The following is a 27,352-nucleotide window of genomic DNA, read 5'->3' as shown; positions in this document are numbered from 1 at the left end:
AAGTTAATAAGTTAATAGGCTTCCCCCTAAAATTGGCCTTAGACTGCGATACATACACTACACGATACATACATAGACATACGACCAGGTAGGAAGCAGATTATGAGATCCTCCGAGAGGCAGTTAGGTAACAATATTCTCTGTACAGCGCTGCGGAAGATGTTGGCACTAAATAAATAATAATTATGACCAATATTCTTGACTGCAGTTGGCCGCCATAATATTGTGCCCTGCTAGCATACAACACTGGCACAGTGGTATTATACCGACATAGAACTTCAGGTCTTTCATTTCATTTCAGTCCTCACAATTGGATCCTAACTTTTTTTTTATTAATTTTTCAGGCATTCATCTTTTAATAATGTCATCATAGAAAAGGTGCGGCAGCCCAAGGAGGACTTTATCAGTGCCGCCTCTGTTTGCTTTTCTTTCTCCGCTTTCTCATTACTCTTCAAGAGTTTTGTGTTGTCTTGAAGCTATGCTCTTTTGTGGTGTCTCTGCCCATGCAGCGCCGCTTGATGTAGACTCATTACTGCTGCCCCTCCTAGTCTCTCTTCTGTTGGAACAGTCTTCTGTGTAACCGCACATAGAATTTCCTTTCATCTAGGCACAAAGGAAAGCCTCTTGGGTAGAGTGTGAAAACTTCTTATGACATCCGGCTCAACCGACGCTGATACAATATTGGCTTCTCTGTTTTTAGGGGTTGTGGTGTCAAAACGCAAGTGTAACCTCATTAAAGGGCAAACTGAGTACTTTAGTCGTTGCACGCGTTCAGATCTAAGTGCAATATTTACCTTAAAACAAATCTGTTACCAATCATATGATGAAAAAATACATGATAAAAGCTTACCCCTCCAAGGAAAACTGCACAAGAATATGATCTGTCATTCCAGACCAGAAGTACAAGGTGGTAAAAGCTGGTGAGTATGGAAGTTTCGTACAGTGTGGTGATTTCAGTGAAACTATCCTTTACAGAAAGGATCAATGGGACGACTGAGTGGTGAATGGGGCGGAGCAAAGGTCAACTTTTACCAAAAAAAAAAAAAAAACCTCTAAATTTGGTTATGACTGTATCATCTAACTTGGAGAAATAATGATCATTTTAACATCACAGTGGAAGGCAATGCTTACTTACCAAGCAGCACCTGCTATTTATCTGATCTGCATCCTGAAGCCAGTCAGCCAAATTAAACACACACTAATGTGTCCAAATCTGTAGTACTGATCCAATCGTGCTGAACCAAATTGGACAATCTCCCCTATAATAAGGAGACATTCAGTTTCACATAGTAATGTGGCAGTAGGGGCAGCACTCACAGCTAGTCTCCAGGCCTGTGACTTAAAGGACAACCGAGGTGACATGTGACACGAGAAAGACATAGGTATGTACAGTGTCAAACACACAAATAACTAGGCTGTGTTCCTTTTTTTCTTTCTCTGCCTGAAAGAGTTAAATATCAGGTATGGAAGTGACAGTTTCTATCGGAGTCTGGACCGGGTTGGACTGGGTCAGACTATAGCATAACCCTTAATAATAAGTAATTACAGCCATAGAACACTTTCCTGTCAGTAAATGGCTTCAGAGAGCAGGATAGAGATGAAAAGGGTCAATAATTCATAGATTTGAGCTCTGGCATACTTCAATGAAGGTGTAATTGAGCAGAGACAATGAAACAGCAAAAACTTAAAAACTAGTTTCAAATATAAAGTAAAACTGTGGGATGTCTAAAAAAGTCATTTTAAGGAGGAGGTGGATAGATACAATTGTTTTCTCATCAGTTTATTTTCACCTCGGATGTCCTTTAAAGAGGAACTTTAACCAAAGATTCAATGTCATAGTTACATAGTTATTTTGGTTGAAAAAAGACATACGTCCATCAAGTTCAACCAGAGAATAAAGTACAACACCAGCCTGCTCCCTCACATATCCCTGTGTTGATCCAGAGGAAGGCGAAAAAACCCTTACAAGGCATGGTCCAATTAGCCCCAAAAGGGAAAAAAATTCCTTCCCGACTCCAGATGGCAATCAGATAAAATCCCTGGATCAACATCATTAGGCATTACCTAGTAATTGTAGCCATGGATGTCTTTCAAAGCAAGGAAAGCATCTAAGCCCCCTTTAAATGCAGGTATAGAGTTTGCCATAACAACTTCCTGTGGCAATGCATTCCACATCTTAATCACTCTTACTGTAAAGAACTCTTGCCTAAATAAATGGCTAAAACGTTTTTCCTCAATGCACAGATCATGTCCTCTAGTCCTTTGAGAAGGCCTAGGGACAAAAAGTTCATCCGCCAAGCTATTATATTGCCCTCTGATGTATTTATACATGTTAATTAGATCCCCTCTAAGGCGTCTTTTTTCTAGACTAAATAAACCTAGTTTATCTAACCTTTCTTGGTAAGTGAGACCTTCCATCCCTCATATCAATTTTGTTGCTCGTCTCTGCACCTGCTCTAAAACTGCAATATCTTTTTTGTAATGTGGTGCCCAGAACTGAATTCCATATTCCAGATGTGGCCTTACTAGAGAGTTAAACAGGGGCAATATTATGCTAGCATCTCGAGTTTTTATTTTCCTTTTAATGCATCCCAAAATTTTGTTAGCTTTAGCTGCAGCGGCTTGGCATTTCATCCCAATCAGTAGCTGATACCCTCTTTCCCTCAATACATCTTTACCTATTCTCTAATAGATCATCAGAGGGGGTCTGTGTGACCAATATTGTGGTGGACCCCTCCCACAGTGTGATGTCATGACCATGGTCCTGACAGTTTGCTGTCTGTGAACCTCGTTACATTGTGAGAAATATTTTTTCAACTGCCAAGAAAGTAATATTCTCCTCTGTGCATAGAACTCTCAGTAACGAACATTCCATAGAAATTACCTGGCAGAACTAAAGATGTCACCACCAGTGATACATTTTATCTGCCCACACATCCCATCACCCACTAAACAGATGGAGCAAAAACACACCCTAAGCACACAACCTGTATCCAAAAACTTACTTTCTCCTCTCCTATCTGCCTAACACTCCATGATTCTTCCCATAACAGCTGTACTCTTGTGCTTTGCTTGTACTTTTTTGACAGGTTCCTAGTGCTTATCTTGGAATTCCACCTTTTCTTACCCTAATCTAAACCCTCTGAAGGATCCCTAAAGCCCAATTTACATGATATGATTCTTTGTACGATTCGATTACGATTCTATGTACGATTCTATTAAATCCAACGTGTCCAATCGGGGTTCGATTCGATTCAGTTCGATTCGCAATTGCAAAACAATGGCAAATTAAATTGTATCGAATCAAATCCCGATCGGACATGTCAGATTGGGCTTAATACACCTATCAGATGAACTATTGTTACCCAAACCTTACCCAATAATGTAATTTAGCCTTAACTGCTAACCCTAACATAGTGTTAGTGCTAACCTAGTCTATTTCTAACTCACTGACCCCAACCTTTTTGATCTTCCTTAACCTGTTAGAATGGTGACCCTATAATTAACTTGTCCACAGTCTGCACCAAGTCCACCAGAGACTTACCTGCAAGATATCACCAATTGCAGATCAGTGGTGTAACTGCACACTGCCATAAAGGGCATAAAACAGGAGTTATAAAACAAGAGTGACTATCATGGTCCTCCCACCCATAATACAAAACACACTTCTGGGATCTCTGTTAGTTAGAGACAAGTATTTTCCTGCTGGTTGCTAGGTAGTAGAAAGGATAAAACATTTTTGGTGTTACTGGCGTGGTTCCTACCCTACACCATAAATCTTCCATGTTAACATTAGCCATTAATCAGGCTGGGTACATCAAAACCTTTAACCGCCAGAAACATTATGTTGATTCAGATACAGGTGTGCACACCCAGCAAATCCAGAGCAATTGTTTAGAAAGAAAGATTGAGATTTAAAAAAAAAAAAAATTCCACCGCATCTACTCCAAGGACACATGGATGAACATGGCTGGCGAGTTTTGATAAGAGATGAAGACCACTTGGTAGCAATCCTAAGCAAAATTAAACAAGTTTTTGTTACTTAATTGTTGTTTAATTACGATTTGATGAAGACATAGCACTTCTGTAGCATGAACACTGGTGGTAGTAATCTACCCCATAGTATAATAGAAGGGTAGGAATTAACGATAAGCAAAAATGCTTATATTCTTTTCGTATACATTTTTGCGAAATTAATGAAAACTTTTAAAATCATTTTGTAATATGTTTGGGATTTCTCGTGTTTTTGCAATTTTTTGTAAATTTTTGCATCGGGGTAAAAATTTGTTCCCTTTGACCATAATGGGAAAATACAATGTATTTTCGCAAAAATATATTCTGGAAATCGAAAATAGCATTTTCAATGTGAAAACATCGGTAGGAATCACTGTATAGCAGAACACTAATTGTAGGAATCACTCTATAGTATAGTAGAATGGTAGAAATTACTCTGTAGTATAGTAGAATGGTAGAAATCACGCTATAGTATAGTAGAATGGTAGGAATCCCGCCACAGTACAGTACAATGGTAGGAATCCCGCCATAGTACAGTAGAATGGTAGGAATCGCACTATAGTACAGTACAATGGTAGGAATCCCACCATAGTACAGTAAAATGGTAGGAATCCCGCCATAGTACAGTAGAATGGTAGGACTCATGCTATAGTAGCACCCATTTTTCTATGCTGTAATGATACCTTTATTTAGCTGCACATCTACCATGGGATACAATAGCGATCGTTATACTACTGTGCTTCCACCCACAGAGCAGGCGCCTCAGTTACATCCATTTGATATGACTGACAAGGTTGGATCCTTAATGTACAGTAATAACTGATAGTCTGCAGGATAAATGGGTTTTTATGTGGATTGATTGCTGATTGCAAACACGGCGGAGTCCTTCCTGTGTTATTAGCGGATGTGAATGATGCACGTAGTGAAAACACATGTGATGGATTCCGTTGTATAAAGCGCTGAATGAATGTGTACAAAAGGGAGATGTTGAGATGTTTTGAGTCTGATGTGTTGCTTTGTGCCACAGTTTCCTTTCACAAGCTATTATTACTGGACATATGGCTTCCCCTTCATACTCTGCTGGTAATTGATTACTGGTGATGATATCACGGGGTATCTCTGCTACTATTTATGGCCTGTGCTATTTTCTTCCCAAACAAAACAGAGGAAAAGAATTTCTACTGCGGAAGCATTTCTTAGCTGCTTCGCTGTTGGTAAACACAATGCGATACTGTTGCTTTATATAATAGAGACCTATCTCCCAGGGCCAATTCTTTATAAAGATACAGCTTGTTCACCCGGCAATATTTACAAGTAAAAGCACCAGTATTTTTAAAATTTAACCAGATCACTAGAGATGGCAAGACCCTCCGATTTTCGGTTGGCGAACCGGGTTCGCGAACTTCTGCAAAAGTTCGGTTTGTGCGAACTTTTGCGAACCGCAATAGACTTCAATGGGGAGGCAAACTTTGAAAACTGGAAACACTTATGCTGGCTAGAAAAGTGATGGAAAAGATGTTTCAAGTGGTCTAACACCTGGAGGGGGGCATGGCGGAGTGGGATACATGCCAAAAGCACCGGGGAAAAATCTGGATTTGACACAAAGCAGCGTTTTAAGGGCAGAAATCACATTGCATGCTAAATTACAGGCCTAAAGTGCCTTAAAACATCTTGCATGTGTATACATCAATCAGGGAGTGTAATTAGAGTACTGCTTCACACTGACACACCCAACTCACTGTGTAACGCACCGCAAACAGCTGTTTGTGTTGTGACGGCCATGCTGGACTAGTGCGCACCATGACGAGAATACAGGTGATGGCGGCTTTCCAGCCCATATGGTCACCGGGCTGAGGTAGCTGAATGACTGAACAGTGACTGTCCAGCTGAACAAAATTTGGTCTGTCTACAATGAAGCAACAACCTTATTATCGTGTGCCCCCCCCCCCCCCCCCCACCAAGGTAAAGGAATTGGCACATGTACATGCCTTTTGTTTTGTTGTTGCAGCTGCAAAAATTAGGCAGGCGTGTACACGCACCAGAAAAATTATTGTAGCAAAATTCAGGAAATCACCTGGAGTCCGGGACCCTGTTGGTGGTGGCAGAGAAGGCAGTCAACCAGCCTGCGGGCAGAGATGCTGTGTGGGAAGTGACTTAGTCTTGGGGCAGGCAGTCACACGGCGTGCAGGCAGAGATGCTGTGTGTGGGGACTGACTTAGTCTTCAAGCAGGCCTGAGCGTGCTTTGCAGACCAGGCATCCGTGGTCAGATGGACCCTTGACCCAACGCTGTGTGCCAGAGATGTCACCACTTGCCTTTCAACATCACGGTACAGTTTAGGTATCGCCTTTTTTGAGAAAAAATTGTGGCCTGGTATCTTCCACTGCGGTGTGTGGCTTTGCTTTTGTGTGCTGATTTTTCTCAGGTGGTCATCCCATTGCAGTTTAAACTTTGTAATCAAGTGCCTTCGTAAGGTAGTTGTCCCTATGCGGGTCTTGGTCTTTCCACGGCTCAATTTACGGTGGCAGAGAGTACAGATGGCATTGCTCTCATCTGAGGTAGACACACAAAAAATGTCCACACCGCTGAGCCCTGGGGTGATGGCACTTCGGTGGTGGCGGCCGACTGAGTGTTAAGTGGGGTGCAAGAATCAGAGCAGGAGGAGGAAGATATGTCACGCTTCCATGCAAAAGCTGAGAAATATGAGTTGTTCTGTGTTAAATAGTCAACCACGCCCTGACAATATTGGGGGTTGATGGCACGTGCCTTCTTCTGAACACTGTACTTTGGTCGAAGGCCGCACGAAATCATGACAGCGCGACCTCGAACAGACCTGCCACTGTCAGGTGGACTGCCTCTGCCTTTTGTTTTGTCCATATTGAGGGGGATGAAGTGAAAGGTATGCAGTGACTTGACTAATACAATGTGCAGTCACACAGGTGCATTTAACAGGTATGCACGGAGTGGTATATCACACTGTGTGCACTCACGTAGGTAAGTGGATGCACTGTAGGTATATGCAGTGATGGGTATTACAATGTGCACCTGTCACACACAGAAAGGTACCGGACAGGCACAGTGACACTGCGTGCACTCCCGTAGGTAGGTGGGTGCACTGTAAACAACAGGTAGGTATATGCAGTGATGGGTATTACAATGTGCACCTGGCACAGTAGTATTTATACCACCAAGGGGTCAAAGGGCAGCTGCGACTGACTGACAGGGCTGTATATAATGCAAGTGGGCCACAAAAAAAAAAAAATAGATCACAAGAACAAGATTAGCTCTCAAAAGAGCTGTTGAGGGGTGCTTTTTTTAGCAATACGAATCAGCAAGGAGCAAGCTAACAAGCCTACAAGAGCCTAACTAATTGTCAACACACTGCGCCACAGTTCGCCAAAGTTGAATAACAAAGTCACAGACACTGGGATTGCTGCAGATAGTCCACAAGCTGGGTAAGAAATTTCAAAGTTACTGCTGCGCTCTCCAGACCTGAAAAAGAAAAATCTCTACATAGGGCAATATCGTTCAATCTGAGTAGATCATCCCTCCACTTATTCCACGTGTCACATGTGAAGTGCTCTCCCAAATATCAATCAACTCCATGTCCCTCGTCCCCTCTCGCTAAATGCTCACCAGATTCTGGCCACCTCAGTTTTCAGGTGGATCATAGGCAGTATAGTTATAAATCGCTTCACTGGATCCTGCAAAGAGGGAAGAATCTCCACATAGGGTAATACAGTTCAGAAAACTCAATATAATTCAACCGCTAGTGCCACCACGTGTCCTACAGATCACCCTGTGCTGGTGCCAATCCGTCGTGCTACAAATCACACTGCTCACCAGATGCAGCCCACCTCTATATCCAGGTGGAAGTTACACTGTATGTTGTAGGCAAACAAGTTTCACACTCCTGGATCCTTTTAGAAAGGCCTTTTCAAGGACTTGCTATTTATTCCAATTTTTAAGATTCACTCGATAAAAACATAAAAGAAACCAACATAGCGTAATACAGCTTAAAATTGCTCCTATGCGCATGAACTCAGTGTCACTTACGCCTCCAAGTGCGTTCTGCGCATATCACACAATAGGCCTCTGCCAATGCCCATCCGTCTCGATTCCGGCTGGTGTCCGGGTGCGCCTAGGTAGATGCACGCTCCACCAGTTTCGCCTCCTTCCTCGGTCGCAGGGTGTAGATCGGTGCGCTTCTGTGCTAACCGGCCGGTCCGTGCGCTTACTTCCGTGCGACGTCAGACGCACAACTCCGCACACATGCCCCTGCTGAATATAAGCACTGAAGCTAGATTTATTCTCGCTTCAGTGTCTCTTTAATGTAGAGAGCTGCTGAAACATTTCAAATAACCTAGTTCCAGTTATCCTGCATCCATGTTTCCTGAACACAACATGGTCCTATAGACAATATTGAATCCGTTTGACATGTCCGTTGATCTCTGATACCTGAAGGATTTGTTGCAACTGTGTTACAACTCCCAGAATCTCAGATAAAAAGGATCCAATAACTAGACTATCCCCAGAGTCCAACTAAAAACTTTTGGAGCCAGAGCTTTCCGTCATGCTGCCCCTAAACTTTGGAACGCCTTGCCAAAATTAATCAAAACAGCTCCAACCCTGCACACGTTTAAATCAAAACTGAAAAGCCACCTGTTTAGTCTGGCATGTATGATCATATAACTTTTCCCTGTACACATCACTGTGTATTGGTCTGAGACAAGCTTACGCACTTTGGGTTCTACGGGTGGAAAATGCTTTACAAATGTTTTGTTGTTATTGTTGCAGGAAAGAGTACATTTGTGTGTCTGGTGTGAACCTAGCTTAAAGTATAGAGAGTTTTTAAGGCACACATGTTAAGCTCTGCCCCATGGGCCAAATCTGGCCCTCAGAGCCATTAGATTTGGCCCTCAGGTGGTTTCCCAACTTTGCATGTTTGGTCCACTCTAGACCACCAGAGAAGCTGTATTGGAGGGTAAGCCCTAGATCTCCAGGGAAGCCTTAAGGGGAGGGGGAAAGCACTTAGATACCAAGGTACTGTATAGGAGAGGGGAGGGGCACTAGATACCAAGGTACTGTATAGAGGAAGGAGGAGGGCAACTAGACACCAGGGAACTGCATAGGGGAAGGAAGCGGCCACTAGACACCAGGAAACTGTATAGGAGAGGGAGGGGGCCACTAGACAACACTGAACTGTATGGGGGAGGGAGAACAACTAAACACCAGGGAACTGTATAAGGGAGGGAGGAGGGCCACTAGGCACCATTGAACCATATAAGGGGAGGAGGAGGGTACTAGACACCAAGGAACTGTATGGGGGATGGAGGGGGGCTATTAGACACCAAGGAACTTTATAAGTGAGAGAGGTGGCCACTAGACATTGAGGTTGACCTTGGTCCCAGAACTCAATTTCAGCCAACTTTGTATTTGAATTTGACACCCCGTTTTTAAGGTAAATAGAGTCTTTTCTTTTCTTATCTTTACTTTACTCACTGACTGGAACTAGACTCTACTTTACTCACTGACTGGAACTAGACTCTACTTTACTCACTGATTGGATACTTTGTTCTCTGGTTGAACTTGATGGACGTATGTCTTTTTTCAACCCAAATATCTATGTAACTATGTAACTAAGACTCCACAAGGGCAGTGTAGGTATGGGTTGTCACAAGATAAGAATATGCTTCAGAATAGCAAACACAAGTGGTGCAGTGGAATGTATCAGCTCATACACAAAATCAGTTTCCTGTGCTTGTGCAGTCATTTTGTGCCAAAGCTTTGATGATAATTTCCAGTGAAGTGCTATCCAAACGTTAATGGTTTTGTGTACTTTGTAAAGCACCAGCTAATGTGTCTGCAGGAATTTTGGGAAATAGACGGAAATACCTTCATGTCATAGCGATCATGTTATAGTAACAAAAACAAAACATGGACAGCATTGGATTAAAACTGTATTTCAGGGAACTCAGCAAACATCCAAATCTAAAACAAGTGATTAAAGAGGAGCTGTCAGCCATACTATCTCAGAAAAAAACAAACCACATATATAAGTAGATAAATACTTTCTCTACTTACATACGGTAACATATGTATTGCACTGTCCACATTTAGATTTTAGTGCTTTTTCTTCAGTAAAAAAAAGAGAAGATCCTTCTTAGCATTTACCATTTAAAGTGTGACTATTTTTAAGCCAATTCTGATGTAATTTCCTCCCTTAGTCTCCACTGCCTGTTTTGCCCGCCCTTCACTATAGACAGTGCATTGTCTCAGCATGAGAAATATTGGCCAATCAGAGAGGAACAGAGGTTTGGGAGGGGAAAAAAGGAGGGAAACAGGCTGCATTAGTTAAGTCTGAGGGGAAGTACAGAAGCAAAAAAGGACCACCCAGCATGCCCTGCAGCTTCCTTTTTGTGTACCAAATGGTGTGTGTACCAAATAAAAGTCAGGTAAACTGGGGAATGATCATTTATCAACAAGAAAAGTAATAGAGATTTTAACTTTTGGATTGCCTGGTTAGCATCCTTATTACTTGTTTACCAGATAAAAATAAAGAATTGATTTTTGATACTATGCCCGACAGTTACTCTTTAAGTTAGCTCTGCAAAGGAGTTCCACAATCGTTTTTCACTGTCATGTGACCCTAAAAATCTCCACCACCCGTACAGCCAGCTAAGGTCCATCATTCTTACGCACCAAGGCCACCCAGAACAGGTGTGTTTACATTTTTTTTTCCATCTTGACTTCCAGTTTCAAGTATGTGATAGTGTTTTTGGCATTACTTTAAAATGAAATCCAGATGTTTTCTGAAGAGAACAGTCAACTTTAATATTCATATTTGTATTATATTTTATATAGCACTTGGTAGGTGAGTTTCTTAATATTGGAGAAAAGTTGATCTTTGATGGTTGCCCGTAACCTTCCAAGTATCTGTGGGATGAGAGACACCAGGAGCCCGATACGTTAGATAAAGGCAATAATGTATGATAATAGGTAATATATTTACAAAGGTTATCAATTGGCAAACACTGACTAAATACTGTAATTTATAAATCAATATTGTAAAATAAAAGCGATTCTAGTCCTTAAGTTACATTTAGTAAAGTTCCTGTTGTCTTCTTTTTCTTTGCAGAGGAAATTTTTAAAAGCCACATCGCTCACTGGTGGGCTCCAGATGGCGCCAGACTAGCATATACGACAATCAACGACACCAAGGTCCCCACCGCAGAGATCCCTGTATACACTGGATCAGCTTACCCAACAGTGAGGACCTACCATTATCCCAAGGTGAAGAAATGGCATTTTCAAATACTGCTGTTGTTGAATATTTTTTTTACTTAGATATTTGCAGCCAGTGAATAGGAAATGCCTAGGCAGCCAGGCTGACAGCAGAAGGTCTATGCCATAAAGGAGCAGGTGTGGATTGGCAGTTAAAGTTCTTATTCAGCCCTTGGAAGCGAAACTCCTGATACCAGCCAGTACTTGGAATCTGATAAAATTAGATTTGTTGTCTTAATTAATTCACAAGTTAGCTGCTGAGGGAAGCTGCAGCTATATATCACAGCAGCCTAGTAATATATTCTTGCACAGAGACTCACCAGAACATTGTGTGTGCTGCGTATCTCATTTCAGTTAATATTGTGCAGGCATTTATTTAATATAACCATCCCATCCCCTTGTGCTGGGGGAACGCTGAGCCACTGATTAAAGTATATGCAAAGTTTGTTGTCATCTAAACTTTTGCAGGCTGAACATTTTAAACTTTAGAGGTTGCTTAGCTATATGGTTCAAGCCTATTAGATATATTGTTCATGTCTATTAAACCTTGGGCAGCAGTGTTGCAGCGCTGGGTCCCTGGTTTAAATCCCAGTCAGGGCACTATCTGCAAAGAGTTTATATGTTCTCTCCGTGTCTGTGTGGGCTTCCTCCAGGCACTCCAGTTTCCTCCCACATCTCAAAAACATACAGAGAAGTTAATAGGCTTCCCCTAAAAAATTGTTCCTAGACTACGATACATACATAGACATATGACTATGGGAGAGCAGGAAAAAAGGGCGCCGGCTGAGGGTGGACGAAAAGGGCACCGCCATAGACTTTAATGCAATTATCGTTAATACGGCAAAAAAAAAAAGCTGAAAAAAGGGCGCCGCTAAAAATTTCGTTAATAACATTAGAACATTATAGTTTTTGAGGTAGTTATCGTTTTAGAAGTTTACAACGTTATTGTTTTTGTCGTATTATTTCGTTGATAAGTACAGATTTTACGTTTTCAAAGGTATTATCGTTAATATATGTAAAAGGGTGTTTCTGCAGAGGGAGTGGTTAGGGTTAGGCACCGCCAGTGGGAGTGGTTAGGGTTAGGCACCACCTAGGTGGCGGTTAGTTTTAGACAACTCCAGGGATGGGGGTTAGGGTTAGGCACCACCAGTGGAGTGGTTAGGATTAGGCACCACCAGGGGGGGGGGGGGGGGTTAGGGTTAGGCACTACCGGGGGGTGGTTAGTGTTAGGCGCCACTAGGGGAGTGGTTAGATTTAGGCACCACCAGGGGAGGGTTCTGTGTGAGGGTAGGGTTGGGTTAAGCAGTATTGACGAAAAACACAATGACCTTTAACGTTAATATTTATTGGTTATTATTTCTCGTTTGTTTTTTGCAACAGGAAATATCGTTAATAAAGCTTGACAACGATGGTTCTCGTTATCAAATTTCGTTAATACCTGGTGCCGAATTGGTTAATAAGTCGGGCCCTTTTTTCACGGCGCCCTTTTTTCATTCATGCCCTTTTTTCATGCAGATTAGATTGTGAGCCCTTCTGAGGCACAGTTAAGTAACAAGACAATACTGTACAGTGCTGCGGAAGATGTTACATAGTTATTTTGGTTGAAAAAAGACATACGTCCATCGAGTTCAACCAGTACAAAGTACAATTCCAGCCCGTCCCCCACATACCCCTGTTGATCCAGAGGAAGGCGAAAAAAACCCCACAAGGCATGGTCCAATTAGCCCCAAAAGGGAAAAATTCCTTCTTGACTCCAGATGGCAATCAGATAAAATCCCTGGATCAACATCATTAGGCATAACCTAGTAATTGTAGCCATGGATGTCTTTCAACGCAAGGAAAGCATCTAAGCCCCCTTTAAGCGTTATATATATATATGTATATATATATATGTTAGCGCTATATATATATATATATATATATATATATATATATATATATATATATATATATATATATATATATATTAAACAATAATAAACCTTCAGGCTGGTTTCAGACTACTGGCTGGTGTTAGCGGACCATCAAAAACAGGCATTCAGGTATTACCGCGTTAGTACACGGTAATACACGTCAGGAAGCTGGCCAAGCAGGAAGAGGCGCTCACTTCCTGTGGCCGGAGCGATCACGTGCAGGAAAGCGTATAGCTAAAAATATGCTTCAGTGCATGCACGAGGTGTAAAAATTGCGGCAGGTTTTCACACACCCGCATCGTGATAGCTTTACATGACTTCCGGTCTGCTGCACGTTGCCACAGGTTGCTGCAGAACCGCGTGGTAGATCTGTCCTTGCCTCGGGGATGCGGCGAAAAACGTCTCTTCCGCTGCATCGCGCTGCACCACCTCGATATGAACTGGAATGAATAAGAACAACAACAACAAAAATAAGTAGAAAAGAGTTACTCTAATGGTGCCCATACATAGTACAATTTTTTTTTCATCCAATCTTACCATTTCTATGTAAAATAAGGGAACCGCCTAAATTATCCTTTTAGTATAGTCACTTAATTTTCCCTTGTACTACATAGAAATGGTAAGATTGGATGAAAAGAGTTGTACCATGTATGGGCACCTTGGGCAGAGACCATATGCAGCATCCAATCATGCATGTTTCCCTGGGATTTCCGTAAGTGTGGTCTGTCAGAGTAACTCTTTTCTATTTATTTTTGTTGTTGTTGTTGTTCTTATTCATTCTAATTACAATACCGACACTTGTATGTGGGTGTCTGACATGCTTAATAGGTATCTGAAGTAACATGTGACATGCTGAGACAAACAAATATACAAAAATATACAAAATATGTGGTATATAAGTAGCAATCCCACTTAAGCTAAGGGCACACTAGATCAGTCATGTCCAAAGTCCGGCCCTGGGGCCAAATGAGGCCTGCCAAGCCTTTTCTGGTGACCCACAAAGCTCTCTACAGTTGTTAATTCCACATAACCTATAGGCCGTAGTTGCGGTGCCGCTTGCAGGGGCGACCTTATGTAGACACTCTGCGTACCCTTTGTTTGCCTGTAGCTTGTCAGCCACCAGTGTAGCAGTAACAGCCACTGATTAGCAGCTGCCACTGTGCCAGCAGCAGTAACAGCCACTGATTAGCAGCTGTCACTGTGCTAACTGCTACCGTGTATATATGGGTTATTTCCTGTGGAAATGTTTTATTTGACAGAAAGTCATAGACATAGGCTTCAATTCATCAAAGGGTGTTCGATAACAAAATCCCAGTCCTTAAAATACCGCATTCGGTATTTTACACTTCACTGTGCTGATTCATCAATATTTTCACATGTGTGGTAGAGGTTCGTTAAGTTACCGAAGTACTACGGCTTCAGTTCATCAAAGGCTGTTAGATAACAGCAGAGTGGTGCAGAGCAGCTTGGAATGTCTCTGTGTTGTTACAAGCTGATAACAATAGAAGGCATCCAGACATCCCTTTACATGTAAATGTGTGTTATATTTACTGTTACTTATACTGCCTCTGCTGCTCTGAATCTGTCCATCAGTGTTTCTTAACATTTTACTTATTTGCCACAACGTAGATAAACTTCCTGGAGACATTACAAATGCCATGCTTGGTGATTTCACCACTTGCATCTTTGCATATTCAAACAGGGACTCAAAGGGTTAAACGACCGAAGGACATCTGGGGATATCTTTTGTCCCGTTCTCTCTGCTCACTGCCTGGGGGGTCTGGAAGCTTGTGTGAAGAAGCCTGTGACCTATCAGCACCTATCAGCAGCACTTGCAGGAGAACAGGGCGGGGCTGTTTCTATTGGTTGCCTGCTCCTGCTAATCATGAAAACATTCACACAGAAGGCTTTGGAAGCCTGTAAGGAGAGGGGAGAGCTGGAGATAAACACTGAATGTGCTAGCGAATGTGGTAACCTTGATGAATTAACATTTACTGACATTTGCTGACATGTGTTGAGCACAAGTCGGTAATTTATCTCATTGCTCTGTCATTTCAGCTTCTCATTCGGTAACAGCTTTGATGAATTAACATTTTCTTAAGTCCTCCGTTAACTCAGCTGTTTTCAGCATTACCGAATGCGGTAATGCTTGATGAATTGAAGCCATAGTGTATTTAAAGAAAACCTGAACTGAACATTAAAAGTCAAAATAAACATACACAAGTCATACTTGCCTCCTGTGTAGTCTACTCCTCAATCTATTTTTCCTCTCCTGCATCTTGTTTGTCCACTGTGATCAATGGAATTCTCCATCCTCCATTTTGAAAATGGCTATTACCCCATAACAGCTTCATGATCAGCACACTGTTAAACTGTAACATCGCCCACTTGAGCCATAGGGAAACATGGACACATCAGTTCTCCTCTCAGCTGTAACTGACAGCAACTGATATATAACTGACAGCAACTGATATATTTCAGTTCTGACAAAATGTTGTCAGAACTGGAAGGGATCACTGTAAGAAGAAAATGGTGAGCTTCTGAGAGGAACTGATGGCAAGGTAACTATGTAATGTTCATTTGAAGTTACCTCATGTGTTTATTTTAAATAATTTTACTCAGTACAGGTTCTCTTTAAAGGGAACCAGAGAGGATTTAAAAAAGGTTTTATACATACCTGGGGCTTCCTCCAGCCCCATACGCACGGATCGCTCCCACGCCACCGTCCTCTGCTGCCTGGATCCGCCGCCACCGGGACCCGTCATTGCCGCGAGTCGGCCAGTCGGCCGGCGGACGCGGCCGATTCTCCGCATCACATGGAGCTCCCTCTATACAAGTACGCATGAGGCTGCCTACCGCGCAGCCGCATGCGTACAGGTATGGAGGAGCCCCTGTGATGCGGACAATTGTCCACATCCGCCGGAAGTGACGGGCCCGGTAACGGCGGTTCCAGGAAGCGGAGGATGGCGGCGTGGGAGCGATCCAGGCTTATGGGGCTGGAAGAAGCCCCAGGTATGTATAAAAGCTTTTTTCATTTTCCAGGCTCCATTCCTCTCTGGTTCCCTTTAACTGCAATGAGCACAAATTGTGTTTAATTTCGCTAGTTTGGCCCCAAGCACTCCCAAAAGCGCTTAAATAGCCCTTGGCCTAAAACATTTGGGGACCCCTGCACTAGATAAGTCAGTGGAAGTGGCTGATGCTGATGATGACTGCTTCGGCAGAGGATTGATCATTTACCTAGTGTCTATAGCCTGAAGGCTAGCAATGTGTCTGTACAGCATCGGGCCTCTAACTGTCACCTGAGGAATCATTTTCCGATCCCCAACAGATGACAATTATTGCATGTGTGTACTTTAGAACTAGGCTGTGTTCTTTTTTTCTCACTGTAAGGATTAAGAATCCACAGCTCTAGATGACACTTTCTCTGCAGTCGGACTACTGTATAGTTAAAGTATACCCGAAGTGGCATGTGACATGATGAGATAGAAATGGGTATGTACAGTGCCTAGCACACGAATAACTATGCTGTGTTCCTTTTTTTCTTTCTCTGTCTGAAAGAGTTAAATATCAGGTATGTAAGTGGCTGACTCAGTCCTGACTCAGACAGGAAGTGACTACAGTGTGACCCTCACTGATAAAAAATTCCAACTATAAAACACTTTCCTACCGGAAAATGGCTTCTGAGAGCAAGAAAGAGATAAAAAGGGGGATTTCTTATCAGTCAGAGTGTCACACTGTAGACACTTCCTGTCTGAGTCAGGACTGAGTCAGCCACTTACATACCTGATATTTAACTCTTTCAGGCAGAGAAAGAAAAAACAGAACACAGCATAGTTATTTGTGTGCTAGGCACTTTACATACACATGTCTATCTCATCATGTCACATGTCACTTCAGGTATCCTTTAAACCATAGCATAGCTCACTAATTATTGCTGATAAGAGCCCTGTGTGCAGGGTATAGATGCAGAAAAGATGCAGAAGCAGTATTGCGTATTACACGTCGCACCTGCACAGTTCAACAGGCTGCACGCACCTGTGCACTTATGAACCCTTGGCCATAGCAGCCGTACTCCCGGCAGTCTCCAGGACACCATGCACCTGCTGTCTAATCCTGGAGACTGCCAGGAGCACAGACGCAACATGCGCAGATCAGGTGAAATGACATTACATACTTCCTGTATGGAAGTAAGCACGTCAGGTGGAGCGGGGCCATGCTGATTTCCCAGCGTTGTCTGCTGCAGGGACCAATCTGCTTGCAGGTGGCGGGTGCAGCCTAACTGTGTGCTGCACCCCAATGCACTGCAAGCAATGCCACTGCAAAACACGTGCGTTAGCAGTGACAGCGATAACGGGCAGTGCGGATTTTCCTTTCTGTTGTTACCCACCTGCTTTTACAGGGAACGCAACATGAACATAGCCTACACTGGCTCTTCAATATTGTGTTATGAGCAAATAACAAGGTGTAGATATTTTGTGGAGTTTAGACAAAAAAAAAAAAAAAAACCTTACAGTATTCTTGACCCCATAAAATCAGCAGGTAATTGCCAAGAGGCACGATGGTTTCTATATCCAGATATCTCCATTCCAGCACCTTAACATCAAAGAACAGAGGCACTCATCTTAAATCTCTTCTTTATTTCCTGACATCTTCCCTCACACCCCTCATGCATCATGTTCACAAAGTGCCGCGCCGCTAGATTGATGCGCGGAACACAAGTCCCTCAGTGCTTGTGTATCAGACATCGCTGTCAGGGAGAGATCTGGGCAGCACTTATGAGGAGCAGTGCGGAGAGCTGGGAGGTGCAGAGCCGTATAAACTCGCACTACAGCAAGACAGATAAGTCCTGGCGTTTCATCATCCTTCTCCTGGTGTCAGTGGAATCTCAGGCTGAATCTGAAACAAGCAAGGAACTGATCAGATTAAACATTTTATTCTGTTTAAAACAAGAAACAAAAAAAAAAAAGACAAGAGCAATTTTTTGTTTTATAATAGAACATGACAATTGTGTTCAGGGTAAGATAAAGGAATGTAATCACTTCATAACGAACCGCATCTTCGGGGCTTTGTTAAAGGGAGCCCGAAGTGAGAGGGATATGGAGGCTGACATGTTTAATTACTCTTAAAGGATACCTTAGCATAAAAAAAAAATGCTGAAAATGATGCCTACTGTGAGTGTGGGAAGTATTACCGCACCTCCCTTGCCCTGGAATTAGTTTCCTTTTTCCTAAAAACTGGCCCGTTTTGAAGTCCTTGTCGGCAGGGTTGGTGCTCTCTGACCCAGACATACTGCGCTGCGAATGCATAGTATGTTCACTTGGGCGCCTTGTGACCGCGCTCCCCGCCGACCTCAAAACCATCGCGCATTCATGCTAGCTACACCTTCCCAGGTGCGTATTCCCGCCAACGTACTGCAGACACGCTGACCTGGATTCAATAACAGGCCACTTTGCAGGAAATCTGAGACTGGGACAAGGGAGGTCTGGTAAGACTCTGCACTACTCCCCACACATACAGTAGGCGTCATTTTTGGCATTTTTTTTGTTTTTGCTCTTAAGGTATCCTTCAAATAATGCACATTAGCTGACTGTCCTGTTGATCCTTTGCCTCTAATACTTTAAGCCATAGGTCGGATTTATACTTTTTGTGCCAAGTATGTTGTGGCTTACCTTTCATGTGCATTGTCCCTCCCATTCCATGTGCAGCCCTCTCTTCCATGTACTGTAGGCCCTCTCTTTCATAAACAGTTTAATTGGGCATCAGTTTCCCTTTCACATGTGTTGCCCCCCATTTTCACCCTCCTCTTTCATATGCAGCAACCTCTGTTTCATGTTCATATGCCCCCTTGGGCTGTACCTGCCCAAGGCCTGGAGCCCTACAAATCATTGGGCTCCCCCAGCAAAACTTGGAGCTCTTCCAATGTTCCCTCAGTGACCCTCACCGTCTGGGGGCCTATCTTGCAATGGTCATAAAACAATTGTGGTCTTCATGATCTTCGCACCTATAACAAGTGTAACCTTCAAAACACCTGATCTGGAGGATGGACTCCTGTATAAGAAGGAGTAAAGTAGTAGTTGGAGGCCCCTCAATGCTCTAGGACCCCCTGCAATCGCAGGTGCTGCTCCCTCATAGCTATGCGCCTGCAAGAGTTGGCTTTATTTTGAGAATATTGCAGCATTTTTGGACAACTAATATCGTCCAATTTAAATGACTGTATAGTTAACTAGGGGAATAAGGTTTAAACACAAGTATAGTCTATCTAAAGAAGGTACAGTTGGGAGATATGGCACCACTCATATCATGCTCTTTGCAGTCTGCTAGCCTACATCTTGTAGCTGTAACTCCTTGTGCCGGTTTATTTTTCCCAGTGACGTGCTCACATTTCTGAGACAAGTTATTTTTCAGCATCTCCAGCAAACAGCAGGCTTGGAGGGGAAGCCTATTACAGCTCAAAGAAATACACATAGTTCAGGAACACTATGGAGCCTGCAGAGCTGCTGCAATGCATGAGGTTCACAGAGGAGGCTGCTGGTGGGGCTTTCTGAGATGAGGTGTTTTGAAGTTCATTGACAACATGGTGCCCTCTACTTCCTCAATATGTATGTTTCTTCTGACTGGCATATTACCCCAGCTGGCCACTTCTGTCTCCTCCTGGCTTGGAACTAATAAATGGTTTAGAGAAAATTATCTAACATACAAGAGGCAAAACAGTTTCTTAACCCTTTAGCGGACATTTATTTAGAAGCGTGCATCTGCTCCAAGCCAGTTTATTTTAGCATATTTTTTATTTCTTCTTTGTTCGATTTCCTACCTTTTAATTAGTACTGCTCTAATGTGTATTTATGGCCACTTGTCACTAGGGGGCAGTGTGAGACAATAATAGAGGATTTCTGCTTTCAATTTCTGTAGTTTAAGTTAGCAGGGACACAGTGTCAGACTGAGAGGTGGAAAAGCTAAGGAAATCCACCTGCTGGCCAAGCAGCAGAAACCCTGTGTTATCACTCCTAATAGGAACCTGTAGCAAGACTTCACTGTGAGCAGAAACACCTGATTACTGCTGCTTGGCCAGCAAGTGGATTTCCTCAGTTTTTCTAGCTCCCAGTCTGACACTGCAGGGACATATCAAAGCAAGTAATTACAGAACAATGAGTTCTGCCGACTGAGATCAAAAGCAGTGCTCTTATCTTAAACGAGATAACTCTATTGAAGCTGCTAATGGGTGAAAAACAGAAGGAAAAAATGAAGACCTTACCCAAAGTATGATAGGAGATTTAAAACAAAGCAGGGTGCACAATAAATCAATGGCAAAACACTACTGTTAGCGAAATTATTGGACCAAAATAAGGCAGAAGTCTACTTTAGGGGACCCAACAGGAAACCTCATATGGAAATTCTGCGAACATGATAGGGTGGACAGCACCCTCTTGCTAGGTTTTAGATAGGTTGTAGTAAACAATGCCCACACTATTCAGCCAATCACAACACTTTGTGCTGTAGAGGGTGCTGTGAATGGAGAACTGTTCCCTATGAGGTTTCCTAAAGTAGACTAGCACCAAAAAGAGTGTTTGGTAATCAATGGCAGGGCTAGCAAAGAGCGATTATGCATGTTTATTATGGCTCCAACAAAGAAGGTGTCTAAAGACCTCAGAAAGCCATCAAAAGATTTTGTCTCCACCAATCAACAGTTAGACAGGCTATGAACAAATGGAGGAAATTCAAAATTACCCTACCCAGAGGTGGAGGTCCTTCAAAGATATCTCCAGCTGCAAGGCATGCTTCTAAGCAACTGAAGGCCTGTCGCACATTGGTGAATGTTGATGTTCATGACTCATGAGTCCACCATCAGGAGACCACTGAACACCAATAGTGTGTATGGCAAAGTAGCAAGGAGAAAGCCACTGCTCTCTGACTGCCGAGAGTAAAGTCAATAGAAATAGAGTGGTACATTCAGAGGAAGAAAAAGGACGTAAAAAAAAATATTTGGCGGAGGTGGTGAAGACTGTCAGATGGTTTGGGGGGGGGGGGGGGGAGCTCTAATAGTTTTTACCATCAGGGGATCTGACTAGGTTAGAGGAACTAAAAACATGAATTATTTGCAAAATATGAAAATTAAGCTGCAGTTATACACATTGAAAACTAGTGTCTAAAGCGCAGGGTGACAAGCTTCAGAGCTAACTTTACCAAGGGCGTAATGATATGGTCCTCTTAGTATAGATGTGCTGGATCAGTCGGAAGCCATGGGTAGGTACCAGAAATTACCATAATCCAATGTGACTCATAAGTTATTATACGCCATTAGCTATGCAATATTATTTTTCCATAGGCAAATCATTGCTCTTCTTTATTTAATGTCATTAAGTAAGACTTCATTTCACAATCTTAAAAAAATGAATTTTAAACTTAGTTCTTGCTCTTTCATATTTCAGGCTGGCTTTGAGAATCCGGTTGCCACCTTACATGTTGTTAACTTGAATGGTCCTCTTCACCACGTGCAAATGAAGCCCCCCGATGATCAAAGAATGAGGTACAGTATGCTGGACAACTGCTCACTTCATAGAGAATATGTGTCTTTTTATTCAGATCACTTCAAAGAAGCATAAGAGCATAGAACATGTTCTTCAGTGAGATAAATAACACTGTATCTGTTTGAAATAGCAATCTTTCAGGAGGTAGGTGATGGATTAATTGGCTTGTAACAACAAATAAGATTGCGCTACAACTTGCATGCTGTTTGATGTCTGGTAATACTTAAAGTGGACCTACCCCAGACCTACACTGCCCCCATGGACCATAGGGCTGCATCGAAGCCGACATAATGGCAAAATAAATGGAGACTGCACTCTTGATTAGCAGAGATTTGTACTTGACATACATACAGTTGAAGCCAAAGTTATTACCCCCCCCCCCCCCCCCAGGAATTATGGAGCATTTTCCTTAAAGCGGACCCAAACCAAACATTTTTTTAATTAAAAATATTTAGTTGCACCACTCTGACACATACAAAGATAAATAAACACTCCTTCAAACCTGTGGTCATTTCAGTGCATGCTTTTCACCCTTCTCTTCTCATAACTAGGGTTATACTGGGGGCAGCCATTAGCAATTCCTCCAATGCCAGACACCATCTACTCCTCCAGTTTGCCGGATGTTTTCCCGGCAATTTGAAAGGAAGGGAGGGGTTCCTCCAATAAATGTAAAATATTTTATATTTGTCATCATGCAGCTGAAAAAGTGCTGCTATTTATTATTATAATTTAGAAAATAGATTTTATTTCTGAAATCTTGTTTTTTTAATTTAGGTCCACTTTAACTTCTTCCCAGTGTTTGCAGCATTGATGAAACTTGACACAATCAAACATTCACCAGTGCTATTTAGTAGCTTTTGGTACATTTTGTAATATAAAATCCATTTTTAGCCTTGCTTTTTATCAAATATAGTACAAAATGAGGTGGTCAGAAATATTAGCCCAATGTGAATGTTTAATTTCGAAAACACACCTTCAATTAACAATTCAGCTTTGAAACCACACCTGTCCAGTCAATTGGCTTTCTAACAACACCTGCAGTCAATTGGCTTCCTAATAACATTCAGTCAGAATAAAAAGACTCCAAGTAACAGGTGCATCTGTACACACGAAATGGACTACTGTTACTCACCATGCAAAAGACGAAGGAAATCCTTCTTGCACTCAGAAAGAAAATAGTAGAGGCTCGTGATAAGTGGGAAGGCTACACTGCCATTTCCAAGCGATTCACAGTGTCTACAACTGCTGTAGGTTGCATCATTGCCAAGTACAAGGAGACAAATTCTGTAAGAAACAAAACTGGCCCTGGCCGTAAGCACAAGATTTCTAGAACTCTAAAAAGGAAAATAGTCAGAGATGTCAGCAAGGGGCCCTGGACATCTGTCAAGATGATGTTGCAGACCTGGCCTCTTCTGGAGTTGATGTTTCAAGGAACACAGTTATGAGGGCTTTTCATCGTGGTAGACGTCAGGGCAATTGTCTCAGAAGAACCCCTTTACCCAAAGAGTGGCACACCGCAGCCCGATGTGGTTTGTCCATGAACATTTGAAAAGTAAAGATGAGGTTTGGAAGTTTGTGATTTGGTCTGATGAGACTAAACTAGAACTGTTTGGGCACAAAGATGTTGCTTATGTTTGGCTAAGAAAGGAAGAGGCCTTCAACCCTAGGATCACAGTGGGATCATCATGCCATGGGGATGTTTTGCAGGCACAGGGAGCCTTGTTTGGGTGCATGACATCATTAAAAAAAGAAAATGATGTTGACATTCTCAGGATGAATATGCAAAAATCTGCTCGTATTCTAAGCTCAGGTCATCACTGGGTCTTCCAACAAGACAATGACCCAAAGCAGTTCCACAAGCATACCAAAACCAAGAGTGGTCCACACAGAGCCCATCCTATTGCAAATTTGTGGCAGGTGCTCAGAGTGAATGTCCATGCTTGTAAACCATGCAATTTGGACCAATGTATGTTTGATTGGTGTGGATTTGTAAAGATTATTAGCTACAGGATCACTATGTACCAGTGGTTTAGGATGAGCAGCCTTGCTTTCAGTTGCATACAGAGATGATCTACAAATTCATGAGTGATGCCTCATGGGAAACCACAGTTGCTCACTTACAGCTGAATTATCCCAATCCCTTCTGTTTTAAGACGGCAAAATGATATTTCACCTTAACTTTAGCACCTTTCGCTTACAGCCTGTGATCAATTTGCACAGCTGAGCTTCAGGCTAAACATCCTATAAAATAGATGATTTTAACAGTAGAATAATTTGCTAACGTTCCACCACAATCACTTGCCTGTCCTTCTCCTTGTGACTCTCTTATGTTGGCAATGAAATGAATGATTCAGCACAGCTTCATCTCGCCGTGAAGTGTCCACAAAAAGCAGCAAGGAAACTGCTGAGAGCCCAGGTCTTCCTGCTCACCTGTGTGTCTGTCAGACAGGGAGGCAGATAAGTATTCTTGGCGGTTAACACATTTCCCCATAGCATCAGCACTGAAAGCCTCAACCACTTGTGACAGTTTCCAGCAGGCTGACTTCTTAGTACTAAACTGACAGCTCTGGCTGTGTCAGCATGATGAGGAACCCCGCTGTGTTCTCTCAGAGTGTTCTCTACTCCAACTGTATCTCTTACCTCCTCTAAATGACTATTCACAGATACACGGGGACTGAAGAGATTTCAAGAGTTAGTGTACTTAGGAACACATGTACTTAACATAACCTGCAATCAAGCCCTGATCAATAATGCAATGTACTTTAAATGTATATTTTACCACCTCTTTAAGATACGGGCATGTCAACATCAGTATGTACAATTAGCTACAGATTGCCTAGCCAGCTCTGGGATCTGGAATCTATTAATTAGCTACAGATTGCCTAGCCAGCTCTGGGATCTGGAATCTATTAAAAATTGATGTGATGTGTGTGGTAGGGATCGATTCCTTCTGAATCTATTCCTTTCTGAAATTAATTGATCATTTTGGAACATTGGGTGGAAATCTATAAGTGTATGGCCAGGGAAGAAACATTCTCTTCTATAAAACAGAGGACACCGAGAGCCCAATATAGTGTAGTATGTATAAAATACGTGGAGTAGTTAAAGTGTGAGAAAAAGATACTCACAAACCAGGGTACCTCTCAGGCAGCCACAGTATATGCAGGTGAGGAGATTGGACGTGTCCTCACTCAGGATTAAGAAGTCGCTCTCTGAAAATCGGAAAGAAAGGGATAGGTCACCCCTCCACCAAGGGTGGACACGATATAATTGCTAGAAGAACAGAGGCGCCAGTAGGATAAAACAATCTAAAAACTTTAAAATTGTTTGGGAGGCACCGGTGGACTATCCTCCAAGAAGCAGACACAATAGCTGTCAGTTCGAATAAATAAATACATTTATTGTATACTCCCCAAAAAGATGCAACGCGTTTCGCAGGCGTAGCCCACTTCAACAGGCAATAAAAATAGGAGTACAGACAGTAATTCGTCAGGAACACGAGTAGCGCCTCTGTGAAGCCCAGCCTCCCAAAAGCAATTTTTTAGTTTGATTTATCCTGCTGGCGCCTCTGTTCTTCTAGCAATTCTCTTCTATGCTTATAGTCACACTGAATCCTGAAAAAAAATCCAGAAAACTGTGCAGGGCAGTATGTAACTGATAATCTTAGGAGCAAAGTGAAACACAGTTTGTTCATTTTTCAGTAACTGTTTTGTGTTTCTTTGTTTCACTGAACAGTGGGGATTTTCTATCACATGCCAATCAATCTGAGTTGATGCAGGATTATACAAATCTATGCACCTAGAAAATGAACCAGTCTAATTCTACATTGGCAGGATTCCGTTGGGCCATTTTCGAGATGCATAAATTAGCATATAAAATTTGCGTAATCCTATATCACCTTGGAATTATTTGCATCTCATTGACCATGCCTACTGAGCAGCAAATCTACAATGGGTGTAACCAGGGTTTAGGACTATAGGTGCATTTTGGAGCGCTTTTTGGCCCTTAGAGCTTTCTGAGAGCTTTTTAAAAAACGCTCCCATTGACTTACATTAAAATTGGGAAAATCACACGATTTATTGTGATTTTTAAAATTGGATAAGTGTGCACACCTTTAGTGTAGCAGGCCATGAAATTCAGTTAAACATCACAACCTAAAGCCTGGTACACACGTTCAATCATGATTGACCAATCACGAACCAATTTTACCCCCTCCACGTAGTACACCAAATATCGAATACTATCAGTAGATAGTTTAGATAAGCTCTCATACTACATGGAGGTGGTAACAGTGATCAGTCACTGGCCAATTGTAATTGAATGTGTGTATCAGGTCTAATACTAGAGATTGACAATGATATGCTAATAATTCCGAGTTGATGCTATTTTTATGGTAATTTTATCCAAATGTATGCAGCCTGAGTTATGGACTATGTAAATTCAGCAGTGGGTGCATTTAATGGTCCATTTCCAAGCTGCAAACATTTTAATTAAATCAGCATAAAATTTGCATGCATTTGGACTTATTACCTTCTCGCTTGACCATCTCTTGCACGTTCGAGGGACTGTGTTGCTAGCTTGTTCTGTTGTGGGTGTGATGTCATGCGGTGGGCAGGGTGAGTGGGTAGAATAATACTCTCGATCTGTCAGGCTGATCATTGGCTGAAGTGTCAGGGAGCACCAGGGGCTGCTGTACACAAGCTAGATTTTCACATAGAGGGGCTCATGCTTGCTACACAGCCATAACAGTTAAAGCACCTGTTTTTTTACTGACCTGAGGAAGCGGCAAGCACCCGCGAAATGCGTTGTCAATTTTATGTGCTCAAATAAAAGAGATGTAAGATTACCTCTGTGTTTATAAGATCAACAGCTTTATTAGTCTATCTTTTATGCATTGGGCACCTCCACCTCTGTTTTAGTGTCTTGTCATACCTCTTTAAAGATGATAGTTTTTTTAGTTTATCCTAAAGAAAATTCGGAGTGCGACCAACCAGTTTTTGTTACAGACCTGGAAAACCGAGTGAGGACAGTTTATTTCCCACCTGCTCTAATGGTAGTTGCAAGGATTTGTAACCCACCTTTGTGAGTATCCTTAGCAATTTGATTTTCCTATAGGAGGCTTTCAGTGATCCTTGTAGTGACCTTAAACTTAAAGAGAATCTGTACTCTAAAATTCTTACAATAAAAAGCATACCGTTCTATTCATGATGTTCTCCTGGGCCCCTCTGTGCTGTTTCTGCAATCCTGGCTTGTAATTGCCAGTTTTAGGCAGTGTTTACAAACAAAAGACATGGCTGCTAACCAGAGTGTGATAGGCTGAGAGGAGAGCTTGGAGAGGTTGTGTAAAGTTTCTGCCTATCACAAGCAGTGTTGCACATTCCACACATTCCAGCCTGAGCCCGACAGAGCCGACAGAGAAAAGAAGATAAGATTTATTACAGAGACAGTGCAACTAGAAAAGGCTGCAGTAAGCCAGACCACATTAGAACAGGTATAGGAACTTTTAGGATAGAAGAAATAAGGCTCAAAATTTTGTTACAGAGTCTCTTTAAGAATACCTAGATAAACAGAAAGACCAGGAGCCCAATGGTGTAGTATCGTTAATAAATGGAATGTT

The 27,352-nt window shown here is 42.3% G+C and overlaps 1 protein-coding gene across 6 annotated transcripts in view; it reads left to right on the top strand.

Annotated features, from left to right (window-relative positions):
- Positions 1-27,352, top strand: part of DPP6 (dipeptidyl peptidase like 6) — a 1,780,442-nt gene that overhangs the window by 1,636,209 nt on the left and 116,881 nt on the right. For all 6 annotated transcript variants that reach the window (XM_068235887.1, XM_068235889.1, XM_068235888.1 and 3 more), the window contains exons 9-10: positions 11,152-11,306; positions 21,637-21,734. In XM_068235887.1, coding sequence (XP_068091988.1) covers positions 11,152-11,306; positions 21,637-21,734 — 253 coding nt within the window. The remainder of the gene's footprint in view (positions 1-11,151; positions 11,307-21,636; positions 21,735-27,352) is intronic.

Source organism: Hyperolius riggenbachi, chromosome 5, assembly GCF_040937935.1.
Source record: "Hyperolius riggenbachi isolate aHypRig1 chromosome 5, aHypRig1.pri, whole genome shotgun sequence".
NCBI lineage: Eukaryota > Metazoa > Chordata > Amphibia > Anura > Hyperoliidae > Hyperolius > Hyperolius riggenbachi.
Note: the sequence above shows the minus strand (reverse complement) of the source record. Positions and strands in the feature narration are given on the sequence as shown.